Source organism: Talaromyces amestolkiae (genome assembly GCF_001896365.1).
Source record: "Talaromyces amestolkiae strain CIB chromosome Unknown scaffold24.1, whole genome shotgun sequence".
NCBI lineage: Eukaryota > Fungi > Ascomycota > Eurotiomycetes > Eurotiales > Trichocomaceae > Talaromyces > Talaromyces amestolkiae.
Genome location: NW_024468060.1, coordinates 508,295 through 530,786, shown reverse-complemented (window position 1 = coordinate 530,786; position 22,492 = coordinate 508,295). Strand labels below are relative to the sequence as shown.

Below are 22,492 nucleotides of genomic sequence, written 5' to 3'. Positions count from 1 at the left end.
TAACCACTTACATCCTGTATATTTTCCATCTCAGTCAGTGCCTATATTATCAATCTTATCTCATAATACAAGGTCAATCACTCGCCTTCTAAAGAGATTTTGGTCAGTCTCTGCACAGTCAATTTTGTGTTGCAATAATAGGTTAATAACTTACAGGCTGTACTCATTCCCATATCAGTCAGCCACTGTACTATCAATCTCATCTTATAACAAAAGTTTAACCACTCACTTCCTATACATATTCCATCTTGGTCAGCCTCTGAAGAATCAATGTTATCTTATAAGAGCTTAATCACTCACAGTCTACGACATTCCATCTCAGTCAGCCTCTGTTTTATCAATCTCATCTCGTAGTAAGAGGTTAAACACTCACAACCTATATGTTCCATCTCAGTCAGCCTTTGTACTATCAGTCTCATCTCGCAATAAGAGATTAACCACTCACAGGCTATATATATATGATCTCAGTCAGCCTCTATATATCAATCTCATCTCGCAGTAAGAGGTTAACCACTCACTTCCTATACATATTCCATCTCAGTCAGCACCTGTATCATCAATCTCCTCTCCCAATAGTAGGTCAATCACTCACAGCCTATACACATTCCGTCTCAGTTAGACTCTGTATCATCAATCTCCTCTCCCAAGAAGAGGTTGACCACTCACAGTCTACACACATTTCATCTCAGTCAGCACTGTGTTATCACTAAAAGTCGTGGCAACTTTGTGTTCTCCGAATCGCCATCTTACCTGACGTTTTTGAAGCTGATCATTGCTTTCAATGTCGAACTTCGTTGCAGGTCTCGCTACCGCAGTTGCGAGATGAGATTGATAGAATAGAGGCTGACTAAGATGGAATATGTATAGCAAGTAAGTAGTTAATCTCTGATTACAAGATAAGATGCCGAGCATGTTCTAATTCTTGATATCGCCAGGTATAATTTGTTGACGTGCACCCATCATGACTGCGCGCTTCGCTGCTCGATCTGTAGCCTCGTTCCCAGGGATTCCTTCGTGACCCCGAATCTAATGAAAAACCACGTCGATCCCCATCTCCACGCATTCCCAGTACGACTCGATACAGTCCCGGATCTATACTTGTTCCGAGCCCATCTTCGGATTCAACATGGCTCGGAGCGCGGCTTGACTATACGAGAAGATCGCCACCTTCTGAAGCCGTGTATTGTCCTCCACGAATCGCCGTTGGACGATCTGGACTTGGGAGGTCGTCCCCGGGACCGTTTCTCCGTTGGTTTGAAGGCTACAGATTTGGTAGGTCCACGTACGGGTTGCTCAACTGTCGGAACGACCGTATCCGGCTCCAGTGCTGGTTCGCGAGTTGGCGCGTGAGTGGACTCTGGCGCCGATTCGGGGACTGGCTCCGGAGGTGGTTCTGGAGCTGATTTATGAACTGACTCTGGTACAGTTAATAGTGTGGTTATTGATGTGGTTGCTGTTTCGTACCCTTCGCGGTCATCTTTCTTGAGGCTCTTCTCTGGGCCTGCGTGATCTTCTTCGTAGTCACAATTCTCGCCGCTTTGGCGGGGGTTGGCTCCAAAGCTATATGCTCAATTATTCTTGTTTATAAATACTACATAACATAGTGTTCTATTAACCCTATAATAACCACCTGACATGCTTATGCGGTTTCTAGTTTCTAGACCTCACATTCATCACTAGACGTCTTATAGGACTCTTTATAATTAGTGTATTTTAGTATATCCTAGTCCTGGTTAAACAGGCACTCTCAGGTTAGGTACTCCTCTACGCACAACCTATAAATATATCGTTGATTTAGGCACTGGACTTATATATGTCTGTATTTTTGGCACTTTCTATATATCTTTACCTGTCCTTCTCGATGATAAGGCTAGTTGGTGAGGGAATAGGCACGCTACACTTTCCTGTTAGCAATTGCGTTGTTAGCTACTATAGAGCTAGTAAACTTAATTATAAGTGAGTTGGAGTAGCTTTTAGGCTTTGGCTGGCTGAGCCAGCCCACGTGCGTGATCTTGACCTTGAATTCTAGTTAGCTCTATTTAGTGTTCTCTACAGTAACCTCTTGCTTGAATACCTTACTTATTTCTATGTGTTGAATGGGGATTCTGTTGATAATAATTCCCTATGTCAGTATATATATAGAGAGAGAGAGAGTTGCTAAAGGTTTTAACCCAACTGGTGTAGTGCTTCTAGAGGACCTTACCTCTAGCGGTATAGCTTGTCCAGAGACTAATATTATCTAAAAGTAATTAATATATGATAATAAAGATGTGGCTGGTGAGTACTAGGCTTAGAGTGGTCTTTATTATATGATCCTGGGCTTGCTTAGCTTATTTTATAACGGTCTTTGGTTGGAGCTTCTTTATTATTATGTGATCTGATTTGTCGCGAATCTTCACTATGATCTCACTATCTATGTTTAGCTTTATATAGCTGACACTAGGAGTCGACAAACCGGTGCTTTGGGATTGAGGGGAGCTCGCGCTCTAGATGGCGGCTTGCCAGGCCTGGGCTTGGTGTGTTTTCCATTGAATAGTAGAGTTCGGTGTGGACGTGCCGGATTCTTTGCTCGATTGTGATATTTGTGTGGTGGTCATATGGACTGCTATTATGTTGTTTTGAATATGTTCTAGGAGCCCCTTGAGCTTTATTAATATATCTATTCGCTCGCCTTGCGCAGTTATGAAGTTTTTAATTTCTCAGGCGAATACTTTGATGAAAAGCTTATTAATATATTTGCCCAATTTCTTTGATGATCTGTAGTATAAGGTCTGCTACTTCCGCGAGTTGTTCCATTGTGGTGACATGATTTTTGATGATTGCGAATATGCGTTGTGTATTGTTTTGAGTCTGTTCTTGCTCCAATTTCTGCTGCGCGCTTTCCACACGTCGCGGGAATTGCTGCTCGAGTTGTTCCTGCGTCTTGTTTTAATGTGGTGGTCCCGACGCGTCGTGACGAATACCCTGCGGGATGAGGTTTTCGCCCGTCAACGGCGTCGTCAGCACCCTCCTCCATTGCCAGCGACTTACCTAGTAAAACTAGGCTAGCAAAACTAGGGTCAGTCGATAGCGCTGGATTCGGTGAATAAACTGCGAAAATTACAGCCGTTTCTGGCCGGATCTGGGTGCGCAATTTCAAAAATTCGATTCACGCGGAAGGAGATGTTTTCTTAATGATAAATAAATACCATGAGACAGGCCAAACTAACTACTTGTAATTTCAGCGAGCAATTGCGCAGAGAAGGCCGAAAAATAAGAATAAAGCCATGTCAATCAGATCTCTACCACCCTGTCCGTTTTCTAGCTGATCACCGCTACCAGCGTATAATGAGGTGACTTTGCAGCACACTGTTTACACACTGGTCACCGCATCATGCACTTTTGGGTTGATAGCCGAATTGGAAGCACCAGGGGGGTGGAAACAAATGGGCGGCCGTTATGCATGACTCGTCAGGCCGAACAAGCCCCATGCAGCAATTGCCAGGCCTGAAGCTGTGCGAAAAATAGCTTTGTTGGGCACACCCTCCAGCATGCAAACATAGCCATCGACCAGGCCGACGTACGCACCCAAGATCAGGAGAACGGTATCAAATTCGACCAATTTTCCTTGGAAATAAAAAGAGAAAAGACATAGGCCAATGGCAGTGACGCGTCCTGAACTAAGGATCATCACCGACTGAGCCGACTTGGAGATGGCGATGCGTTGGGGGAGGCCGAACTCAAGGATGGCATATTCGGCGTTGAAGAACGGTATCAAGCCCCCAAAAGTGGTTGCAGCGGCAACAAAGAGGGGAGGAACATGAATCAAGCTAAAATGGTCAAGCATTGTCGTAAGCCTTGATATTTGATCAATGGAATAAACTTGAACGAGCTAGAGTCAAATAAGTGAGTAGTAAATGATTGGGGAGGCTGAAGACGGAGGGAGTCTGGGGAAGGCGAGAGGAAGAAAGAGCAATGCGGCACGTGCCTCTGTCCGACTGGAGACTGTTTTATTGGCTTACCGTCTCATTAACGTAATCGGACACTCACTCGGCCGGGACACGGACCCGGCCACTTTTCCCGGAAAACGCGCTTTATATTATTTACAAGATTTCATCACGTCAAAATGCCACCAATACGCAATAAGAAAGCGCCAAAATCTACGGAAGTTGAGAGCCGTATTCTATTAGCTATTTCTGATTGAAAAATGGCAGGATTTGCAGTATTCGCTAGACTACAGCTCTTTATATAATCCCACGTACAACACTCTAGGGTTGGATAAGAAGTACGGGGGTAGGCTTGATACGGCCAATAAGGTGCGGTTATTTGCTCGAAGCACTAGAATACTGCTCGAATGATTATATAAGGCACCTTTTCAATGGTAGGGGTCCATTTCAACAAGAGAGAATCGTGAGTGGGCTTTGTGAATTGGTGGAAAGAGCAGTGGGATGGTGCCAAGCATGGACGGCACCTCCACTGGATTATATGGACACTAGCAAAGAAGGTCTTACAACTACACGAGGGACTGTAGAGAGTGTGGAGCTCTGTGCTTATCTAGCTGCAAACTGGCAAATCTGCGCTCTGTGGATATCTTGCGAGCATCAATATCGAGGACTCACCTACGTGTCAATGTGGACGCGGCAACCAGACGACGGTGTATGTGCTTGTCCAATGTCCTCTCCACACCGAACTCCAGATAGAGACCCTATATGCAGAAGCGCGTGAAATTGACGACTGGAAGCTCCTCTCTGAACCGCAATGGGTTTGAAGATGTATCGAATTTGTACCGCGGACGCGTCTGTTGACACAGTTCCGTGATATTACGATATAACCAAATATCGCGCTCTCAGTGAGTGCAACCACTTCTCGAGGAAGATATCTCTGTCGATTCGCCTCGCTGCGAATCGGCCACTTGATCCATTCGACTGACGACACCGGGCAACCCTTTCTCCGTATTCCATTTCTCCAACCCCAGCTTGTCCTTCATTGTACGTATTTCCTAGTGTTAGTCCCTTCGTGCGTTCCATCAACCCCGTGCTCAGGTACGTATTTGCATATTTCATTTGTTAGCATTTCGGCGTACTTGTTCATTCGTGTTGTTGTTTTAAAGCTGGGGCTACATGTCGAGGTTTTCGCGTGGTGCGGGCTGAGTCAGCCAGCGCCAAGCCGGGAGCCTTGGCACTTATTTTCTTTGTATGGTAGTACGCCCGCTGCCCAATAGGAGGCGCCGCCGGCCACTAGGCTTAGACGCGTGTGTGAATCAATCAATCAATCATTCATGAAAGTCAGTAAGGCATTCATACTCGTACAGGCACCAGGCTGTACGGGGGATCTCTTCTATCTTAGTTACGTTAAGACTTCAGTGCACCAGATCGACTATTGCTATCCTATTTACTTAGCCTACCCTATCGACGACAACCTCCGAACCTTTGTGTGGTGCAACAAGCCTAGCGTACCCCGACACAACGCTGTTTAACTAAGGTGGATCCAGATCCGTGACAGAAGGAGATTTCTGGTGCGACTGTAAACTGGGGGCAGGTTGAATAGCTGCATTTGCAATGCCCCATACCAGTAGTTAAGTTAGCTCGGACACGTTTTGTCAAGAGCCGCCCCTTCCTTAGGACCGAGTCCCACGAAATTCTCGAAAATACAGTGAGCGGTTGATTTATTTTACTACTTGGCGTGATTGTTGACGATACAGGTAGTCTGCAACTTATCTTCGTCAAACCCGCAACAACAGAAAACTTACCCTCAAGTCACGCCAAAGAGTTACCTAGCGCCGGATTTCAGTACGCCTGATTGGTTGAACCTTAGGTATCGTTTTCCACATCTCAGCTGTGGGGTCCCCAGAATTCCCCTCATCTGAGCACTTTAGTCGGGATGTAAGGTGCTCCGTACTATAACTGCGAGATGAGAAACGAAAACTTGGATCCTAAATTGCGTGTAGTATCCCTGAAGAAATGGATTGGTCATACGGAACCCAAGCCCCACCGGCTCCTGCAAATCTTAAAGTTCTTAGTGAGTGATATACTCCAGTAGGATCATTTACGGTGTGCATACACTACTATTTTCCGGTTGATCACCTGCAGCACACAGGCTTGATGAGATGAAAAGGACGCAAACTCCATTACCTTATGCCTAAGCCGGGAGAATGCAAAGAACCTTCCGGGTAATTACAAGTAGGGAATCTTTGGTCTCGCAGGATTGGATGCGTTACCAACCTTGGTCCCTTCGATATAAATATGCAATTTAGATCGTGAGCTTGTCTACGACTTTCTTGACAGCAGTTAACTGATGAAGTGATAGTATACGAACCTCAGCTACAATTTCTTTTCCTTCAAGTGGTCACAATGCCGTTCTTGAAATCCGTCACGCAGCTTCTCTGTCTGGCGAAGATAGCCAGCGGTGTTGTCGTTAGATCCAGCGGCGATACGGCAACCGACACTCCAATGGTCGATCTCGGGTACGCATCGTATCGTGGCACCCGACTCCCAGCCGGAGTCGATCAGTTCTTGGGCATGCGATATGCCAGGGCTCCATTGGGAGACCTCAGGTTTAGATCCCCCCAGCAGCCCGAACCAGTGACTGGATTGCAAGACGCATCCCAGGTGGGTGGCAAATCAAGACCTACTGGTGAAAACTGAGACTAATATTACGTTCTCTGTCATTAGTTTGGCCCGTTGTGTCTCGGTACAGGCCAGCCAGTAGGTTCGGGCTACGATGAAGACTGTCTATATGTCAACGTTTTCAAGCCTTCCAATGCAACTTCGGATTCCAAACTCCCCGTCTGGGTATACATCCAGGGTGGTGGATACGCAGCCATGGGAAATCCCAACTACAATGGCACAGAAGTCGTTAGTTATTCGGGTGGCAATATCGTCCAGATTAATTTCAACTACCGCGTGGGCGTGCTGGGATTCCTTGCCAGTGATGAGGTCAGGGAGGATGGGAATTTGAATGTTGGGCTCTTGGACCAACAGTTTCTACTTAGCTGGGTGAAAGAACATGTTAGCAAGGTGTGTAATCCAAACGAACTTCCGAGCACGGGGTTTACAAGCAACTAACCAGTCTCCATGTTCTTAGTTTGGTGGCGACCCAAATCACGTTGTTATCAGCGGTTCATCAGCAGGTGGAGGATCTGTATCACATCACCTGACAGCATATGGAGGCAAAGACCATCATCGGCACTTTATTGGAGCGGTCCTTGAAAGCCCATTCTGGCCTACGCTACGAACTGTGGAAGATATGGAATGGCAATACACCAGGCTACTCAATATGACTAACTGCTCGTCCCTAAGTTGTCTTCGAGAGATGAACGCTTCCGCTCTCCAGGCACAAAGTTATGGGACTGTGTTTCCTGGAACACAACCCACAGACCCATTTCCACTTTTCTATTGGCTCCCTGTCATTGACGGCGACTTTATTCCCGACCAGCTCTATAACCTCTTCGAAGAGGGCCGTTTCGCAGATGTACCAATACTCCTCGGCCATACCACAAATGAAGGCTCATGGTTTGCGAATAATGCCTCAAGTGCTGCAGAAGTCTCTGCCTTCTTACGCAGCAATTACCCACATCTTACAAACTTTCAACTAGACACTATCAATCAGTTCTACCCAAAGATGGACCCCTTGCCTGAGCATAACGCATACTTTCCAAGTGCTTCGGCTGCGTATGGTGACGCTACCTTTACCTGCCCATCAAGTATGATGGCACGCTCCGTAGCACAGCTCTGGGATCCGGAGCGCGTATGGGGTTACTGGTTTAATGTAATTGATGCCGGTGATACAGCTGCTGGAGTTGGAGTCTTCCATACCATGGAGGTACAAGCCGTTTTTGGACCAGGACAAACAGGATGGACCGTTTCGTCTTTTTACAATGACAATGCGCCCATTGTCCCCATTACCATGGGCTACTGGGTGAGCTTTGTACGGAACCTCAATCCAAACTCTTATAAAGCAGATGGAGCACCAACATGGGAACCATGGGGCAATGGAGACGGACGTCAGATTCGGTTGCAGACCAATAATACTGCAATGGTAGACATCACGGACAGCCAAGTAGAGAAATGCTGGCTATGGCAGTCTCTTGCCCCGATCATGGAGGTCTAAGGAACTGGTCAGCAATAAAGCATTGGACTGATTGGAAACCGAACCGAATCTCAATAGCATTAGCTTGAGTGAGAGAGGCGGAAAAGAAGTCGAAGCCTTCTTCTACAGTAATTTTGTTTATATACATTCATGATGATTCTGACTGTAAATAATTTGCTGTGTACTTTCCATTCGTACTGGGCCAAGCACGAAACTAGATTATATCTGCAAAGCTCTTGTAACTCACTGAAGATACAATTGACCATGCTGCTTATATTCCGCTTAAGTCTACTAAGAAGCTAATGTCTACTAGCCATTCTCTTTTTTGAAATATAGAATAGGCAAAGAAATTCTCTGTTAGGATAGTATCACGTTTCTCTATGATAATCGACATAGAAATTAAGATGGACTATGCGACAGCTTTGTGATCAGCTTGCGGAGCTTGCTAAAGTGCGCATGTTCTTTTTTAGTGGCCTTCCTCGCTCTTGCATGTCCTCCCGTAGTTGGGGGCTGACTTCCCAAAGTGGGCTCGGTCTGGTTCACGTTCGTCGCCTTAGATATCGCGAGCGAGTGACTAAGTCCAAGAGTTCCGACGCACCTGGCACAGAATTCGATAGCTCTCTAATATCGTGAGAGGTGGATGTGGGGTTGTCTCGATATCCCTTGGCTGGAATATCCCGATTGACAGGGATTATACGATTAGAGTTCTCGTGGAGTTAGCAAGTCCCGACTGGAGGGTAGGGGACGTGTGGAGAGAGCTGGAGATCAATCATGGAGCGAATTTCAGGTCGCATTCAGGCTAATTACCACACCAAAAGAGTTTCAGATAGAACTTTGTACTATTCGCACCCATGAACCTAGGATACGATATCAGGAGAAGAGTAGGGAAGAGAGAAGGATCAAATCACCCTGTCAAGGTGGATCTAGGTCCGTGACATGATGCCTGGTAAGATTATGCTACTGTGATGATGAAATGTATCCTAGGACTAACAATTCATATTAGACACGATATCTTTATCGATCTAGTCTACGCATCTATTGATTCTGATTTTATTAATGAGGTTATGGGTGGCTGGGAATTCGGGAGGGGCAATTATACAGCAGTGTCCTGTGGGGCGGTTGGCTTTTGAGGGAATTCTGAGAGTATCAGCGATGAGCTGCTGCATCGCTCGATTAATGGAGATGGGGGACGTGCAACAAACAACAATAGAAATCAAGAATTTGCAAATTTCATAAAAAAGAAGCATTGTGTCTGTGACTTTCTTGATTTTTCCCGGGACACCGTAATACGTCCGAGTCGAGCACCAGCGTAGTCACTTTCGTATCAATCGAAAAGCACCCTGTATACGGAAGTAGGTTATCATGGTGATCGACATCGTGGACTGGATGGGATCGAGGGCTGGGTGGCCTTTACCACGTGCCATTGGATTAACATATCGAATTCCGCCATAATGCGATCTATCAACTGAACACGATGAATGCCGCCACTCGCGGGGATTTGGCCATACTCTATTGGCTGAGTATATTGAATGCCGACTGTACATAGTAGTGTTCATCTGGAGTATCAAGGGCTTTTTTTGGTTTTCACTGGTTTATATTCCGCCGCTACCGTGCTTCCCACCTAATACATGGTAATCTAAGAAGCTCAACAGAATGTTTGATGGACAGAGTCAGGCTATCCATTTTTCCATGAGAATCAGGAAATCTGCTACGAGTGGGAAGTTTAGGTTCCAAAAATCGTTCAAGTCATTTACTTGGTCCTCTTGAATGACTCCAAGGCCGGAAAGTTGTTGGTACGGATCGTGCAAACTGCCCACTTCAATCGACTGCTTTTCCCCTAATCCCATCAAGCTGCTGGCAGATGACTTGTACTTCGTGGCACCGCTGAGACGTGATCTCCAGGACCAATCGAACGCACAGCTGGGTATACCTATCACCCCTTATAAGGCGCTTGATTTGGAGAACATTAAAGCCCATAAGTAGGATCTTCTGAGTTGGGGTGTGTTTTCTCTCTCTCCCATCTCTCTCTACGTCACGTTCTATTCTCTTCCTATCAAATTTCCTTTTTATAAGCATGCCGAAAAAATGCTTCGAGAAGACGGCGCTTCTACCGACTGCTTGCAAAGCCAGGCAAAGTCAATACTTCCGCAAAAACCTATTGGCCGAACCGGTAAATTAAACAGAAACAGCTACCTATTCATTCCGAGAACTGAGATTGCGCTCCTAAAAATTGCACTTTCACTACAGGCAGCTGTGTTGATGGCAGAACCTTCGCTCTGCATGGAAAAATGTGTCCTATCGATTCTATGTACACAGCAATGGCGATTTCTCGTCCACTCATTCTGGAGGTCGCATTGGTGGTGTGCTCTCCAATGGCCCCATACCAATTGTTACTGGTTGGTCCGGTATGCTAGATCGTACGCGTCGCGAGTTCCCTGACCAAGGTCGAGGGGACTTTCGCAGTCCTGCAATACGAATTTTGGTATGCCAATACCCACTTCATATTAGCCCTGGAATAACAGTCTCATGAAGTGGGCAAAGGAAAGCCGGCATTACCTGCACTTCCAACTAGCTTTGGTTGCGAGAAAGATGTCAGAACCTTAGTGTTTCACATGTATGACGATCACAGTAATGTGGCTGCAGACATGTTATATTCTATTTTCCCGGATTTTGACGCAATTAAGCGGAGTGTTTCCATTACAAACAAGGGCTCCGAAATAATTACGGTTGAAGAGTTAGCAAATTTCAGCGTATATATGCCCCGCGATGATTATGATATGATTAGCCTCAGGTGTAACTGGGCGAGAGAAACGCAATGGCAGAGACGACGAGTTGACTATGGGACACAAGGGTATGCTGATACCTTATAATGCCTGTCGGGAATCATTTTTGAGGCTTTATGTGTACCATCTACTAATCTCTACTTTGCTTAATAGGTTCAAAAGCAGCACAGGGTTTGCGTCTCATTTTTGCAATCCCTTTTTTGCACTTGCATCGACATATACCACTGAATCACAGGGTGAGGCGTGAGGGTTTTCCCTTGTGTATTCTGGCTTATTTGCTGTCATTATTGAGAAGGGTGGCCAGGGCTTTACTTGGGCCCTGATAGGGTTCAACCCCGACCAGCTGTCATGGTTGTTGCGGCCTAACGACACGCTTACTTCTCCCGAGTGTGTCTCAGTTTACTCAAAAGATGGCCTCGGGGCATGTCTCGCTCTTTACACAGTCTCTACCGCAATCATCTTATAAAAAGCCATTTCACAACCAGTATCAAGCCCGTGCTTTTGAACAGCTGGGAAGCTCTATACTACAATCTCGATCAGAGTAAAATATATCAAATAGCTCTCGGATCAGCCGCATTAGGTGTTAAGCTTTTTCTACTCAATGACGGCTGGCTTAGTGACAAACACCCGCGCCTGTCAGATACAGCCGGCCTTGGTGACTGTATTCCAAGTCCAGTGCGGTTTCCGAATGGGCTTGGCCCCATGGTCAAAGACATCACAGCCTTAAAGTCAAAGAGTTCATCCACCGATGTGCGTTTTGGGCTCTGGATTAAACTGGAGATGGCCAGCCCAAAATCAAGTCTTTGTGAGGAACGCCCGGAATAGATCCTACACACTGGTCAATATCCTCAAACAGAGCAGCGGAACCAGCTTATTTGAACCTTGGTCTACTCGAAGTTCAGGACCATATTATCAATTCAATCTCACATTACCTACACCATATGGGACCACAACAGATATATACACGAGGCACCATCTTCCACCAGTCACCATCCATACATGCTAGGCGTATACCGAGTCATTGAGGAGCCTACTTCAAGATTCCCTAACATCTTGTGGGAGGGATTTGCCTCTGATGGTGGAAGATGTGACCCAGGCGTTCTACAAGACTTCCTCCAGGTTTGGACATCCAACAATACTGATGTGTTAGAGTGAACTTTCATCCAGTTTGGCGCCTCAATTGTGTATCCTGCGGGTGAAATGAGTGGCCACATTTCCGCCGTTCCCAACCATCAAACGGGACGTACTATTCCTTCAACTTTCCGCGCCCATGTTGCCATTATGTGTCGCTCATTTGGCTTCGAATTGAATCACGCAGAGCTTTTGCCACACGAAAAGTCTATGTTACCTCAAATCATAGCACTGTCAGAGAAGATTAGTCCAATCGTGGTAACCGGAAAACTATGACCACTAGTCTCCCGGAGGAATCAGATTGGCCAGCTATGATGTTTATGTCCCAGGAAGGCTCGCAGGCGGTGCTATTCTACTTTCAAATAAAATCGCTCGTCAATAATGGCCTTCCGTCGCATGAAACTGCAGGGACTGCATGCTCCTTCATCATTGTTTGTGGATGGAGAGGCCCGTTCTCGGGTCAAGCATTGATGAATTTAGGATTGCAACATTCATTTGAAAGCGGTTATGGCAGTAGGGTTATTTTATTGGAGGAGCAGCATGCGTCTTAAGCGGCGACATGAGAGAGGCCTTCCGTGGATTGACTACCTATCATGAACGCGCCCAATTTTCGGTATATCTATAGGTCGTGGCAGAAACATCTGCTGCGTGATGAACACCATAGTTTTGCGCTTCTTAGGGCCAAAACATCTCTGCATCCCAATTCATTCTACGCCATGGATGTATGCGACTTGCACCTAGCAGGACTGCCAAGCGATATAGGGATTAAGAATTTTTTCGAAACGCCATGGACATGGCGAGCCCATTTATTATGTATAGGTGCTGGGGATGTTACCACGCAAATTTGGCCTGTGACAGAATTCGAATTTTCCGGATGACGCGTTCCTTCGTTCAGAGGTGTTCCCCATACTTGGCGTTATAATCCATCCTTTAATATCGATGTGGCGTACATGTAGCCGGATTAGAATAGAAGATTTAATAAGCTGAAGAGCGGGACTGTGACAGCGGTTTGGATTTCGGGGGTTATCTCCATGCGATTCTTCTGTAATCCGGGGAATTTAGCCTCCTCATCGGCTTGCAAATGCGCGTGCGGGGTTAAGGTGCCATATCCACATAGTTACGAGACGTCGCAATAATCATTTCCTAACACAGTATAGTTATAATGCGTGTATCCCAATCAGGAGCATCACCGACGGGGCTTCGTTTCGTAAAAAGTTTTTTCGCCAATGAATAAAGGCGAAAAGACCATTGAATCCTCTTCAGCCTCCCCAGCCCTTAAGTTTCAATGTCGTCGGCTTGCGTGACTTGATAGTTGTTTCCTTAATATTCTACAAGTCAGCCGTTAACACAATGAGACAAGCAAGTGCATGCGCTGAATGCCGGTAAGCTCTGAACCCATTATTAAGATGCGGAGAAGGGTTAGGATGCATTGCTTGGCTAAGCCCTGAGCAGGAAACGCAAAAGAAAATGCATAACATCCTACCAAAGCCATTTCTGCGACTACTGTGTTCAACATAGCAAGTCGTGTAGTCTGGTGCGTCTCATAGTATCTTCACCCACGGCTTATACCTATACTGCGTCTTGCACAGGCAAAGATGGCCAGCAGGATGTTTCAGATTACTCAAGTATAGTTTCCTCTCTCTCGGTTACTGCGAATGATCTGCCCTCGGATGGTCTCGATCTAATTCAAGGGCAGATACAATCCCCGATATTGAATTACAGGTGGAGCTGGTAGGCCTATATTTCGATTATATTCATGACCAATTCCATTCCATTTTCCATCCTCCAACTATGATCGAGCTTGTCAGACAAGGAAAAGCTCCTACAATATTGGTCCTCGGAATGATCGCACTATCTGCAAGGTGAGTAATTTATTTAGTTTCCGCGGTCCCCTCAGATAGCATTGAACTGACATGATTGACCATAAAACCAAAGATTCTCCAAAAATAAGGTTTTTTACAACATCCCAGCCAAAGAAAGAGGGCTACCCTATATAAGACATGCTGAAAGACTGTTGAATCTCCATGAAATGTCCGTCACTATGATACAGTCAGCTTTGCTTCTGGGAGCATTTTGGACGGGGGAAGGGAACCCTAACTTAGAGTCTGTGTTTGTCAGTATTGCCGTTCAAATGGCATCATTGATTGATCTTGCATCATACCCGGCGGCTTCACCGATCGAGAAGGAAACAAATATACGAAGTACGTATCCTTTATTCTATGTGAAAAAATGGCCTGATCAATTGATTCCTGTCAGTTTGGTGGAGTTTACGGATGGTTGACGTGTGGGCTTCGAACGGCGTTGGTCTTCCACCGAGACTCAGTAAGATGAAACCATCACCGCTGCCTGGTGATGATGTAGCATTCAATAGCGACAACAACTGGGTGATGGATTCGAGCTCCAAAACATCCATTCCCCGTTCCTCGCTCCTTTCCGAAATGGTGAAATTGAATTGTATATTTGCAGAGATATATGAGTTACATGAAGATACAATCAAAGGACAAATGGGTGGTTCATTTATAGAGACGCGTGTCACCAGTCTTGGGCTCAAGTTGGATGAGTGGTATGCAGCGCTCCCGGATCACATGCGAGACACACCAGAAAACCTCGCTCGGTTTGCGTCAGTTGGTTTGGGCCGTCTCTTCGTCGCTGTATATTGCGGCTACTACCACTATGGTCAATTGCTGTATTATCAATTCCTGCATGCCAAAAATCAGGATGAAGTCTTTTCAACTGCTGCCACATATGCTGTTCGATGCAATGCATACTCTGCGGGTCTCTCCGAAATCATTTATGCAGCACACTCTACTCCTAGATGTGATGTCCTGTACAACATGATAGGCCATATTCTTGTGGTTGCATCCACCGTCCAGATCCACACACTTTTGAATTCCAGTTCCGAAGAAGAGATTGCCACTACGAGACGTCGCCTAGAACGAAATTTTGAGATCATGTTGCGTTTAGACAACCTGTGGCCCACTCTCGCAATGTGCCTATTACGACTCCGAATATTTCATACGGCTTGTCGTAGGAGCATGACAGAAACATTTCTCATGGACGGCTGGATGCTTCGCTTCCTACGCGACTTTGGGAGGGCAGTCGATGAAAGAACTGATGTGGCCTCGGAAGAAATCCCATTTACGCTGGCTGGAATTGAAATTACATTTGATCAGAACAATACTTGAGAAGGAATAAATTTATTTACTCCTATTTGATGTAAGGAGGAAAGACTGAGTCGATGTTACATCTACGCACTGTATGGTGCTAAATTATATCAATGTATTGTGTTTGCCTAGTCTGAAAACATATCAAACCGTATTAGCAGATAAGTACAATTCTATCCGAGACTCTAAGGGTTTACTACAGCAAATAATAGCTGTAATATTGGACGGGGATATTCATAGATGAGCCGGCACCACATGCAGGTGCTGAGTGGACCAACAATTCTGGTTTGGGATGAAATCCGCCCTGATTTACGGCCAACGCTCTAGATATTTTCTCTAAAATTTGCTGGTACGGAGTACCGATCTCTTCTTCGTGGAGTTTCTCAGGGGATCATCCAGGTTCTTGTTTGCAAGGCATGTGCGCTCCGGGTCGAACGGGCCAGCCAATAAAATAGGGTATAAACCGAGGCATTCCATACCTTCAGCCAATAACTCAAAGTTCAAGCCGCCTCTTTGTCAATGCGCTCGTATGGAGAAGCCAATGGCCCAAATTGCCTACATAAATTGCGTAGCCACCGTCTCAGCGCAAGTCACGTCGCCCTAGGAAGGAAGTGGTGGCGTAAAGCTCACTCACTGGTAAGACTTCAAGAACCCTGGTAGTAATAGTTAGAACGAAAGTGATACCCTGGTAGGGTGGGGAAAATCGACAATGTCCTATATTATTATCTTAATATAATCTCCGGCCACGCCAACATCACTCATAACAAGACTGCTAATGAGCTTAAGTACACTAGCGGACCTTAAACCCTGGATGTCAACACCACAGCCAACAGACTTGACTTTGATTTCCACTCCTTGAGTGGCAAAAAACTCACTGGTCACTCGTTCCGCTCAGTTGGTTACGTCAAAGATCACGCGCTGAGTCTTACCGCTACGAAGACTGCATGTACGCCGTGAAAGCTGCATGCTCGCGGAGCTAGATCTTGGCGCTGGCGGGAGAGTTTATGGTCTGGGCGAGCGCTTCAGCGCTTTTATCAAACACGGGCAAACAGTCCATAATATATGGAATGACGATAGCTGTACTAGGTACACAGAAAAAGATCTTATTTACATACCATCCAATAGATACGGTCTTTTTGTCAATCATCCTAGTAAGGTTAGTTTAGAGGTTCAGTCTGAACAGACTACGCGAGTTAACATCTGTATGCTGGACCAGAAGATCAAGTATTTCATGATCTATGACAAGACCTCTAAGGGTATTCTATGATGATATACTACTCTCACTGAACGGCCGGGCCTAGTTCTATTATAAAGCTACAGTCTCCGGCTGATAACTAGCTTCACTACTAACAAAGATAAGAGTATAGTAATTGGATTCCTTGATGGGTTCCAGGACCACGATATTCCGCTGGGTGTCTCCTATTTTGACTGCTTCTAGATTAAGCCCTACTAGTGGTGAGATCTCTGGTTTGATGAGAAGATATTTCTGTACATAATGGCCATATTTATCTATTCGGGGCAAAGTGCAAATATTAATTTGCCTTCACTGCAGGTGTCGACAAGCCTATAGCCGCAGGTAGTATTTGGTCTGTCAAGTGACTATCTCCTAGCAGGCAAACTTTATAGTTGCGACAAAGTCGCACAAGATACGTGGACCTTAGTGTTTATTTCGCTCGGCAAAGGAACAGGTTCCTATTCATCGCCTACGGAGGTTATTGATCAGAATTCCACCTGTTACGAAAGAAACCCTTTAACGAAAGCCGTACTAAGAACAGTTCGGCACGATGTTTGTAGGAGGGTGAAAATTAAATATTGGAAATTTGATTGGTACTTGATTTTGTCCGTCTGTAATTAGCATATTCTAACGATTACTGTCGATACCACTGTCATATTACATGAAGCGAGGGACGAGGTGAAGTTGTGAATAGCATAATTTATTTATCAGAGAGTCTGAAAAGGCGAGCGCATACAGGTGAGGAAACACGAATTGACAAAGCACCATTACTTGAATCCCATAGTATGTGCGCTTCAAAATTCTCCGGATACAAAAGCTTGACTTCAATATCGCGTCCTTTGAGTGCAGGAATGGGCAAGGAGAGTGTGTTTGACCCAGATCTGCGCCATACACTAAGATACCGGACTCCGCTCTTTGCGGTAATGCCCAGTGCCACCCAACTGTCGTGCCATGTTGGTAGACCTAACGGCCAGAATGGGACGCCGGTAGCAAGATCAGAACGGAGCTGCTTGTATACCGCCATACCACTCACGACGAGCTCTAATTGCTGAGAGCTTAGCAGGTCGATCCTACCACTCAAATGAACACGGCCCAGTAGACTGTTGACGACTGTCATCGCATTCTTCTCATCATCCCATTCAGGTTGCGGGTATGCCCAGCTAGCGCTCTGCTCCGGTGTGACTGCGGTCGGCGCGGACGCTGCAATGGCAGAATAACGCACTGGATCTTGCTGGTCGCTGGTCGACTGCAGTGAATGGACTGACAGGAGGGCGTAGTCCATACGTTGACCACCACTGGAACAGCTCTCGATGACTAGGTTAGGCATGCGGTCGTACAACTTGCCAACCCACTCGAGATATGCCCGGTTATGCCCCAGTTGCCCATCAGCGGGACTAAAAGAGTTTACATCCGTACCCTGAACGACTTCAATGTTGTAGTCGAACTTGAAATATCCGACACCATACTGGAGGACAAGGTTGTCAATCACCTTGTCCATACGTTTAATGACCTCAGGGTGCCGATAATCCAGCTGGTACCGGCCCTTCTCAACAATTCGTCGGCCGTTCTCCTGGAAGAAAGCATCCGCAGGAAGCATATCTGCAACGACACTTCGAACGCCAACTACCTCTGGCTCAATCCAGAGCCCGGGGGTCAGTCCTTTATCCTTTATCATATCGAGTAGAGACTTCAATCCTTTGGGGAACCGTTTGGTGGATGGTTCCCACAGACCAACGTCGTCCCACCAGCCGTTGTCATCGGCATACCAGCCGCAGTCAATGACGAAGAACTTCGCACCCGTTTTCACCGCAGGGTCAACAAGGGCCATGACCTTCTCCTCAGTAGGATCGCCCATGAGACAGTTCATGTAGTCATTGAAAATCACACCAAGCTCTTCATTGTCCTTATGCGGTCTCCGGATGCGTCGGCGGTACTCAGTTAAGGCGGCGAAGGCGTTGTCCGGATCGGCCAACACGTGGCAGAGCGCTACCGGTACCGTGGTGAACGAATGACCCGGACGCAGGCAGTGCTTCCAGCCGTGATCTTTGTTTGTTGGGCCGCCTAGAGCTAGATAAACATTCTCTTGAAAATCTCCGAGTTCCCAGCGCCATGAGCCGTTGCTCTCAATCTGCCACAGCCAGCATTCACTATCATCGTTCTTCTTCAGCAATCCAACTGGGAGATAGGTTCCTGTTGAAAACGATCCACGATTTGAAATGGAGTGATGCGCTAATGACGCCTCATGTTCAGGCAGCTCGGAAAGGCCGATATCGTCCAATCCGACACTGGGAAGGGACTCATCCCGCCACTGCGCTTCTCTGAACCACGTATTGGTCGGCGTGGACAAGGTGTAGTCTAGCCAACAGCTAATCGGCTTCTCACCTAGAGCACCCACAATGAGCGAGGACAGTTGGGTGACCACGATGTCTTCCTGCGACTCATTGCGAATGGTCACCGTCGAGCGGATTACAGGGATTCCCGAATACACCGACATGTGAGAGGTAACGGAGATTTGCGATATCTCGTCATACGCAGTAACATTGAGGGACTTTAGCAAACCATGACTATGTTCCTGATGGCTTTGATACTTCAGCCTGCTTGATACGTAACTGCCAATGAGCGCCTTGGCCGACTTATGAACCGGGTTTCCCTCAGCCTTCAGTCGTACGCCAAACAGAGGAATCGCACCCTGTTTGGAAGCCGAGGGATCCTGTACCACCACTGATACATCACGAGGGAGAATATTTAGAATACGAACAATTTCGTCGCTTCCAACGGCTAGTTGAACAGTCAGAGTGTCCGTGTGCCAGACAATAATTTTTGGTTGAGACATTGTTTTGGACGCTTATTAAAGTAACCTATGAAGTCATCTTCTTATATATAGTGCGGCCATCTGCCCTGCTATTTAATCCCAAGCCGTTTGATTGTGCTGTAAATGGGAAGCAATTGCTCTTAACGCTGAGCTGACGTTACAGAAGAAGCCGAAGCCCTTGGGCAGCTTCGGTAAATCACCGGGCGGAGTTGACCGCCATTGGATTACCAAGTATCACAGATAGCCCAGAAGAAACGGCGAGCTTTGTAGCTGCTCAGTGTAAGATCGTCCAATTCCATCGACGTATGGGAATCAATTAACCCTTTTAGCCGGTTCATGACACGTAACTGGCACTGCAATACCGCAACCCGACCACCAATAACTACAAAAAAAGTAGTGCGGGGGCGTGAAATATGGAGATTGAGGAGGTCAATCCGGGGATGTATGGACGACTTTAATTCCGCCCTTTCCCCATTATTAGCGTCGGTTTTCGGCAAAACTGGTTGGCTGAACTTTACCGGTATCTTCTCTATATTTGCGACCTTTTCTTTTAGCATGAAAGCATTACTCCGGATGGATGTAAAAATTGGCAAATTGAATCCCGGTGGTTGACAATCCTTGCATTCCCAAGTGGACCTCTATGAGCTGTAGCTCAAGTTGCGGATATTTTGCAGCCGGTTATTTCATTTGCTCGGCTCTGGCCCGCGCTCAGCGGCCTAAATGGAATACGAGATTCCCCTTGTCACGCGTGGTGGGAAGTCAGTTCTCCGCACGATTCTCTAATCCTCCCATATGGAAACTCGCAGATGACACATGGAGCAGCATTTTCGGCCCAGTGGAAGGCTATATCAAACAAAAGGATGGACGTTCCCCGTCAAATGGGACATTCCTATTCAAGAGGAAATAACGATTCGAAATTACACCATCTGCCTCCAAGAAATACTCAACTATACAGAATCGTTTCAAAGCTGAAGACTTTGGAAGTCATCGAATCAGTCAACAGCACTCGATATGGCGACGAGCGCGAACGATATTGACGCTCTTGAAAAGTCAGCCCTCCACCATGTCGAGGATGCGCTGGGTGTCGGCGCAGTCGTCGAGGCGATGAGAGCCACTGATGAAGAACATGAGCAAACTCTCTGGCAAGCCCTTCGAGCCAACCGCAAGGCCGTCGGATGGTCCGTCTTGATTTCCATGTCTGTTATTATGGAGGGATACGATACTATCCTAATGGGCAATTTCTTTGCCCTCCCCACATTTAACCAAAAATATGGCCAGTTCTATGGGGGTTCCCTCGGCTGGCAGGTATCAGCTCCTTGGCAAAGTGGGCTCAACATGGCCAGCACAATCGGTGCTATTTTCGGTGAGTTGCGAAAGCTTTGCCTGGGTTGTGGTTATGATGGTCGACTTGTGCGCTGACAGTCATTTTCCAGGTGGTCTGCTTAACGGCTACATTGCCAGTAAGTACGGGTATCGCAAAGTCATGATCGTCGCTCTCGGATTTTTGACCGCTTTTATTTTCATCGTCTTCTTTGCCAACTCTGCCCCCGTTCTGCTTGTGGGCGAGCTCCTCTGTGGTCTCTCTTGGGGTGTATTCGCCACAGTTGGACCTGCCTACGCTTCAGAAGTTTGCCCGACTAACTTGCGTGGATACCTCACCATCTATGTCAACATGTGCTGGGCCATCGGCCAGATGATTGCCGCTGGCGTGCTTTATGCTATGCTGAAGCGGACCGATGAATGGGGCTATCGCATCCCCTTTGCGCTGCAATGGATCTGGCCTATGCCTTTGATGGTTATCTGCTTCCTGGCTCCGGAGAGTCCCTGGTTCCTGGTACGCAGTGATCGTCTCGAGGAGGCTAAGAATAGTATCCGTCGCCTGGGAGGTGACAAGACTGAAGAACAAATCAATGGCCAACTAGCGATGATGGTTCACACGGCCAAGATCGAGTCCGAAATCGAAGCTGGGACTACGTACTGGGACTGCTTCAAGGGTGTTGATTTACGCCGCACCGAAATCTGCTGCGTAGCATTTGCCGGTCAGATTCTTTCTGGAAGCTCATTTGCCTACTCGCCTACGTATTTCTTTGAGCAGGCCGGTATGGATCCCAACAGGGCGTTCCAGATGGGAGTTGGTTGCACCGCAGTGGCTTTTACTGGAGTTGTGTTGTCTTGGTTCCTCATCACCTACGTCGGCCGGCGAACCTTGTATGTTTGGGGCCAGGGCGGCCTTAGTACTATCCTCTTCATTATTGGTATCATCAGTGCGTCCTCACATACCCCCGGCGCCATGTGGGCACAAGCCGGTTTCTGCTTCCTTTGGCTGTTCGTTTTTGCCCTGACTATTGGTCCTATCACCTATTCTCTTATTTCGGAGACATCGTCGGTGCGGCTGCGACCATTGACCGTTTGCCTGGCGCGTACAGCCTACCAGTTAGTGAATGTTATCTCGCAGGTGCTGGAGCCTTACTTCATGAACCCCACTGCCTGGAACGCATCTGGCAAGACAGGGTTTTTCTGGGGTGCCACAGCACTCTGCGTCTTCATCTGGGCATACTTCCGTCTTCCTGAGCCTAAGGGGCGTACTTACGCCGAGCTTGACATCCTCTTCGCAAGCAAAACTCCAGCCCGCAAATTTGCTACGACTCACGTGGATCCATACGCCGTGGGTGCGTCTGTCTCCCAGGAAGGTCTTGTCCGGAATCAAACAACACAAGGGAAGGAGTGAAACGGATGGTGCAAAAAAAGAAAAATAGAAATCATGTTGATATATGGTTTCTGTTGCCTTGCTGTCCCTTTAGGTAGCTTCTCTTTTGCCTCTTTAGTCAAGGATTATTATTTACATATTTTGTCTGAGTGCAGAATGATTTGTTCTCTATTAAACAAAATATGCCAAATCATAGCAGAATTTTGTCCCACACCGATCAGAATCCCTGGTATCTTAGTTATTACCCTAATTAATAATTGAATAAGAGAGCACTAGGTCCGGCGAACTGTTCAGATTATGTACACCAGATTGAATACCTCTAGAAATCCATCCCTTGTACCCTGATTGTGAAAAGGCGTCGTCCATTCGGCATCATACCGCTTTGGCCAGTCAACTGTGTGGACTTTGGCCGAGCTACTAGCGACATGGCGATTTGCGGCAGATTAATGGCACTCTTATCTCTCGCCACTAGTATGTCCTTGATACTTCTCTCCCATAGTTTTTTTCGTTTCGGTATGGATTGCGGTACTACCAGTTCAAGTTTGGAAAGATTACATTAGACAAAACAACGAAGTCGATAGGCAGATGACAGGT

The 22,492-nt window shown here is 46.7% G+C and overlaps 5 protein-coding genes across 5 annotated transcripts; 3 read left to right on the top strand and 2 right to left on the bottom strand.

Moving 5' to 3' along the window:
- Positions 1-915: 915 nt before the first annotated feature.
- Positions 916-3,826, bottom strand: BHQ10_009489 (uncharacterized protein; the record flags this gene model as incomplete). The annotated part of the gene is made up of 4 exons (XM_040882409.1): positions 916-1,026; positions 1,099-1,212; positions 1,287-1,560; positions 3,462-3,826. 4 exons carry the CDS (start codon positions 3,824-3,826, stop codon positions 916-918), a joined length of 864 nt encoding a protein of 287 aa, XP_040737991.1.
- A 2,503-nt stretch (positions 3,827-6,329) lies between these two features.
- Positions 6,330-8,088, top strand: BHQ10_009488 (uncharacterized protein; the record flags this gene model as incomplete). Its single annotated transcript, XM_040882408.1, has 3 exons — positions 6,330-6,587; positions 6,651-6,995; positions 7,063-8,088. The coding sequence occupies 3 exons, from the start codon at positions 6,330-6,332 to the stop codon at positions 8,086-8,088; spliced, it is 1,629 nt and encodes a 542-aa protein (XP_040737990.1).
- Positions 8,089-14,010: 5,922 nt separating this feature from the next.
- On the top strand, positions 14,011-15,166 carry BHQ10_009487 (uncharacterized protein; the record flags this gene model as incomplete). The annotated part of the gene is made up of 2 exons (XM_040882407.1): positions 14,011-14,182; positions 14,238-15,166. The coding sequence occupies 2 exons, from the start codon at positions 14,011-14,013 to the stop codon at positions 15,164-15,166; spliced, it is 1,101 nt and encodes a 366-aa protein (XP_040737989.1).
- Positions 15,167-17,079: 1,913 nt separating this feature from the next.
- Positions 17,080-19,212, bottom strand: BHQ10_009486 (uncharacterized protein; the record flags this gene model as incomplete). The annotated part of the gene is made up of 1 exon (XM_040882406.1): positions 17,080-19,212. The coding sequence occupies one exon, from the start codon at positions 19,210-19,212 to the stop codon at positions 17,080-17,082; it is 2,133 nt and encodes a 710-aa protein (XP_040737988.1).
- Positions 19,213-20,202: 990 nt separating this feature from the next.
- On the top strand, positions 20,203-21,919 carry BHQ10_009485 (uncharacterized protein; the record flags this gene model as incomplete). Its single annotated transcript, XM_040882405.1, has 2 exons — positions 20,203-20,554; positions 20,625-21,919. 2 exons carry the CDS (start codon positions 20,203-20,205, stop codon positions 21,917-21,919), a joined length of 1,647 nt encoding a protein of 548 aa, XP_040737987.1.
- Positions 21,920-22,492: the final 573 nt, after the last annotated feature.